Source organism: Oryx dammah, unplaced genomic scaffold, assembly GCF_014754425.2.
Source record: "Oryx dammah isolate SB20612 unplaced genomic scaffold, SCBI_Odam_1.1 HiC_scaffold_17, whole genome shotgun sequence".
In the NCBI taxonomy this organism is placed as follows: domain Eukaryota; kingdom Metazoa; phylum Chordata; class Mammalia; order Artiodactyla; family Bovidae; genus Oryx; species Oryx dammah.
The window spans coordinates 44,151,233-44,156,071 of NW_024070201.1; the positions used below are offsets into that span (position 1 = coordinate 44,151,233).

Below are 4,839 nucleotides of genomic sequence, written 5' to 3' on the forward strand. Positions count from 1 at the left end.
GGTAACAGAAGTAGTGGCAATAAACACCTTCTTGAGACATATTACAAAGAGGGATGGCAGGTATATTCTATGTCTGCATTAGCCGAGGGTCTTAATCTATAATTTTATGCTCTGAAAATGCCAACTAGCTTGCTAAAAGGAATCTCCACTATGCCTTAACCCCCGTTCCTGCCCGCTACTTCCCAGCAGTTTTTCCTACTACTCAAAGGCTTGTCTGCAAAGGTTCAAGTCAAACTTTGCAAAACAAGCTTTGCGAACCAACCTTTGAGAAGTAGGAAAAACTTAAGGGAATTCTCAAAGGCTAACCCTTCAGGATTTCTTTATTATCTGACTGAGTCTTCTGGTGGCAAAAGTGTAAAACAAATTATTTTGGTCTGGCTTAGATTAGATGGGAATGAAGCTTTTCTAGACTTCAGCATCACTATTCCCAAAGAAAATGATAACCCCGTATAAGAGAAACCAAGTCTTCCATAGAAAGTAACCTGCACTGTCAACACCACCATCAGTTGCATTTCTGATTGAGTACATGATACCTTTTGAGATGTTAATTTGTAAGATGACTTTTTTAAACTGTATAATTTAACAGAAGAAAAAGAAACATCCTCTAATCAGACTCTCTAAATAATGAACAGAGAAGTAAAAATATATTCTCTAGATATCCTCATCCTGAAATATACACGTTTCATTTGAACCTAGCAGATTTTCACGAAAATGCTGTACTCTGTGACTCCAGAAAATTATAAGTTAAAGTTGGCATTAATCAATGTTTGGGCATTGTATGTTTAAGATAGGTCTTCACATAAAATGATAAGACTAACGGACAACATGAACACTCATCGTGTATGTTTTTTAATATTTATATTTATTTATTTATTTGGCTGGGTCTTCATTGCAGCATGCAGTATCTTTGGTTGCAGCATGTGGGATCATTCCCTAACCAGATCCTCCTGCAGTGGGAGTGCGGAGTCTTAGCCACTGGATCACCATAGAAGTCCCCATCAAAAGTTCTTGAAATTATTTTTTTGCCATTTCTGGTTCACATTGCATTTGTTTCAAAATGACTGATGTATTCTAGTCATCAGTTTTCTCATGGCCTCTTTCACTTCTTTGTTCCTCAGACTGTAGATCAGAGGGTTCAACATGGGGGTCACCACTGTGTAGAAGACAGATATCACTTTGATATGGTCAGGTGAGTAGCTTGACTTCGGTATGACATAAACAAACGTGACTGTCCCATAAAACAAAGTGACTGCAGTGAGGTGGGAAGTGCAAGTAGAGAAGGCCTTGGACCTTCCCTCTGTAGAGCGCATCTTCAGAATTGAGTGGAGGATGTATAGATATGAAACAATTATGGTAAACAGTGTGATTACAATTACTGACCCAGCTGAGATGGCAGGAGATATTTCGGCAACATAAACATGAGTACAAGAGAGCTTCACTAGCGGTGGCAGGTCACAGAAGAAATGGTTGATTTTATTTGGTCCACAGAAAGTCAGGCTCAGTAAACATCCGATAAATGATGACGCATTCACACATCCTCCCAGGTAGGAAGCAATCAGTAAGATGATGCAGACCGTGGGAGACATGTATGTAGAGTATAGAAGTGGCGAACAGATGGCCACGTAGCGATCATAGGCCGTGGCAGCCAAAAGGAAGCACTCAGCTGTTCCAAAGATAACATCAGAGCCAAGCTGGGCTATACAGCCAGCAACTGGGATGGTAGTTCTTACTTCTAGGAAACTCACAATCATAATAGGTGTGACTGATGAGGAGTAACCAATGTCCACAAAGGCTAGATGGCTGAGGAATAGATACATCGGGGTGTGAAGCTCAGGGCTTCTGTGAATTAATGTGATGATGCTGATATTGCCCAATATGGTAGCAACATAGATTCCTAGAAAAACCACAAAGAAGATGGAGCAAAGTGTAGGATGCTCTGTTAACCCCAAAATAACGAATTCTGTCACCATTGTGTGGTTTCCAATCTCCATCTTACTTGGAATGATGCCTTTTGAAATGAAAATCAGTGGATATTAAATTAAATAGAATGATCTCATAATTTATATATTTACTTTACCAGCCAACCTATCAAAAAAGTCAGAACATTGATCTCAATTTAGTCTAATGCTTATACTTTACAAAATGTTCCCAAATATATTTACATGATTCATGATTTGAGAATATTAATGTACATTATCTTAAGTCCAAAGATACTCACAAAGACCAGTGGCTCAGATCAGAACACAGTGAGCACTCACATTTGTATCATTTGATCAAAGCAATGATGTTTGGAAATTCGATGAGAACCAGAGGTGAAACACAATCACTTTGCAGTATATTTTTATTACAATTATAGTATAATTAATATAATGTAATATTGTTAAAACAATATCTGTTTCTTGGTCACACTGGTCACTCTCCAACCCCAATGCAGGTGAGACTGAACAGTACATGCCAGTGCATAATGGAAGGAAATGCCCTGTTTCTCTTCTGAATCAAATTAAATTACCAGTAGATCAGTCTCTCTTTCTCTTCCATTAAGAGCTGTATTAAGTGATGTATTAGTATAATACATTTTGAAGGAGGTCACCATTAACTTCATTACTTCCACCATGGTTTGGTCTTAGGTCAAATAACAGGGAGGGAACACAGCCCTGCCCATCAACAGAAAATTGGATTATAGATTTATTGAGCATGGCCCTGCCCATCAGAACAAGAACCAGTCTCCCCCACAGTCAGTCTCTCCCGTCAGGAAGCTTTCATAAACCTCCTATCCTTATCCCTCAGAAGACAGACAGAATGAAAACCACAACCACATAAAACTAATCAAACTGATTACATGGACCACAGCTTTGTCTAACTCAATTAAACTATGAGTCACCCAAGATGTGTAGGGCCACCCAAGATGGACAAGTCATGGTGGAGAGTTATGACAAAATGTGGTCCACTGGAGATGGGAGTAGCAAACCACTTCACTATTCCTGCCTTGAGACCCCATGAACAGTATGAAAAAGCAAAAAGATAGGACACTGAAAGATGAACTCCCTGGGTTAGTAGGTTCCCAATATGCTACTGGAGATTGGTGGATGAATACCTCCAGAAAGAATGAAGAGATGGAGCCAAAGCAAAAACACTCCCAGTTGTGGATTTGACTGGTGATGAAAGTAAAGTCCAATACTGTGAAGAACAATATTGCATAGGAACATGGAATGTTAGGTCCATGAATCAAGGCAAATTAGAAGTGGTCAAAGAGGAGATGGCAAGAGTGAACACCAACATTTTAGCAATCAGTAAATAAAATGGTCTGGAATGGATTAATGTAATTCAGCTGACCATCATATCTATTACTGTGGGCAAGAATCCCTTAGGAGAAATGGAGAGGGCTTCATAGTCAACAAGAGTTTGAAATGCAGTACTTGGGGGCAATCTCAAAAATGACAGAATGATTGTCATTTCTTTCCAAGGCAAACCATTCAATATCACAGTAATCCAAGTCTATGGCCCAGTCACAAATGTTGAAGAAGCTGAAGTTGAACCATTCCATGAAGGCCTATAAGACCTTCTAGACTAACACCCCCAAAAGATGTCCTTTTCATTATAGGGGACTGGAATGCAAAAGTAGGAACTCAAGAGATATCTGGAGTAACAGAAAAGTTTAGCCTTGGAATAAAAAATGAAGCAGGACAAAGCCTAGCAGAGTTTGCTGAGAGAATGCACTAGTCATAGGAAACACACTCTTCCAACAACACAAAAGATTACTCTACACATGAACTTCACCAGATAGTCAATCCCAAAATCAGATTGATTTTATTATTTGCAGCCAAAGATGGAGAAGCTCTATACAGTCAGCAAAAACAAAACCTGAAGCTGACTGTGGCCTCAGATCGTGAACTCCTTATTGCCAAATTCAGACTTATAATGAAGAAAGTAGGAAAATCCACTGGACCATTCAGGTATGACCTAAATCAAATCCCTATGATTATATAGAGGACGTTAGAAGTAGATTCAAGGGATTAGGTCTGATAGAGTGCCTGAAAAACGATGGATGGAAGTTTGTGACATTGTACAGGAGGCAGGGATCAAGACCATCCCCAAGAAAAAGAAATGCAAAAAGGCAAAATTGTTGTCTGAGGAAGCCTTAAAAATAGCTGTGGAAAAAAAAAAAAAAAGCTAAAAGCAGAGGAGAGGAGAAAAGGAAAGATATACCCATCTGAATGCAGAGTTCCAAAGAATAGCAAGGAGAGTTAAGAAAGCCTTCCTCAGTGATCAGTGCAAAGAAATAGAGGAAAACAACAGAATGGGAAAGACTAGAGATCTCTTCAAAAAAATTAGAGATACCAAGGGAATATTTCATGCAAAGATGGGCACAATAAAGGACAAAAATGGTATGGACCTAACAGAAGCAGAAGATATTAAGAAGAGGTGACAAGAATACACAGAGGGACTATACAAAAAAGATCTTCAAGACCCATGTAACCACGATGGTGTGATCACTCACCTATAGCCAGACATCCTGGAATGCAAAGTGAAGTAGGCCTTAGGAAGTATCACTACGAACAAAGCTAGTGGAGGTGATGGAATTCCAGTTGAGCTATTTCAAATCCTAAAAGATGATGCTGTGAAAGTGCTACACTAAATATGCCAGCAAATTTGGAAAACTCAACAGTGGCAACAAGGACTGGAAAAGGTCAGTTTTCATTCCAATCCCAAAGAAAGGCAATGCCAAAGAATGCTCAAACTACCACACTATTGCACTCATCTCACAGGCTAGTAAAGTAATGCTCAAAATGCTCCAAGCCAGGCTTCAACACTACATGAACCATGAACTTCCAGATGTTC

At 39.3% G+C, this 4,839-nt stretch overlaps 1 protein-coding gene across 1 annotated transcript; it reads right to left on the minus strand.

Annotated features, from left to right (window-relative positions):
• Positions 1 to 917: 917 nt before the first annotated feature.
• LOC120876518 (olfactory receptor 481-like) lies at positions 918 to 1,991 on the minus strand. The gene has a single exon (XM_040258474.1). It carries the CDS (start codon positions 1,989 to 1,991, stop codon positions 1,053 to 1,055), a length of 939 nt encoding a protein of 312 aa, XP_040114408.1. The 3' UTR covers positions 918 to 1,052.
• Between the last annotated feature and the right edge of the window lie 2,848 nt (positions 1,992 to 4,839).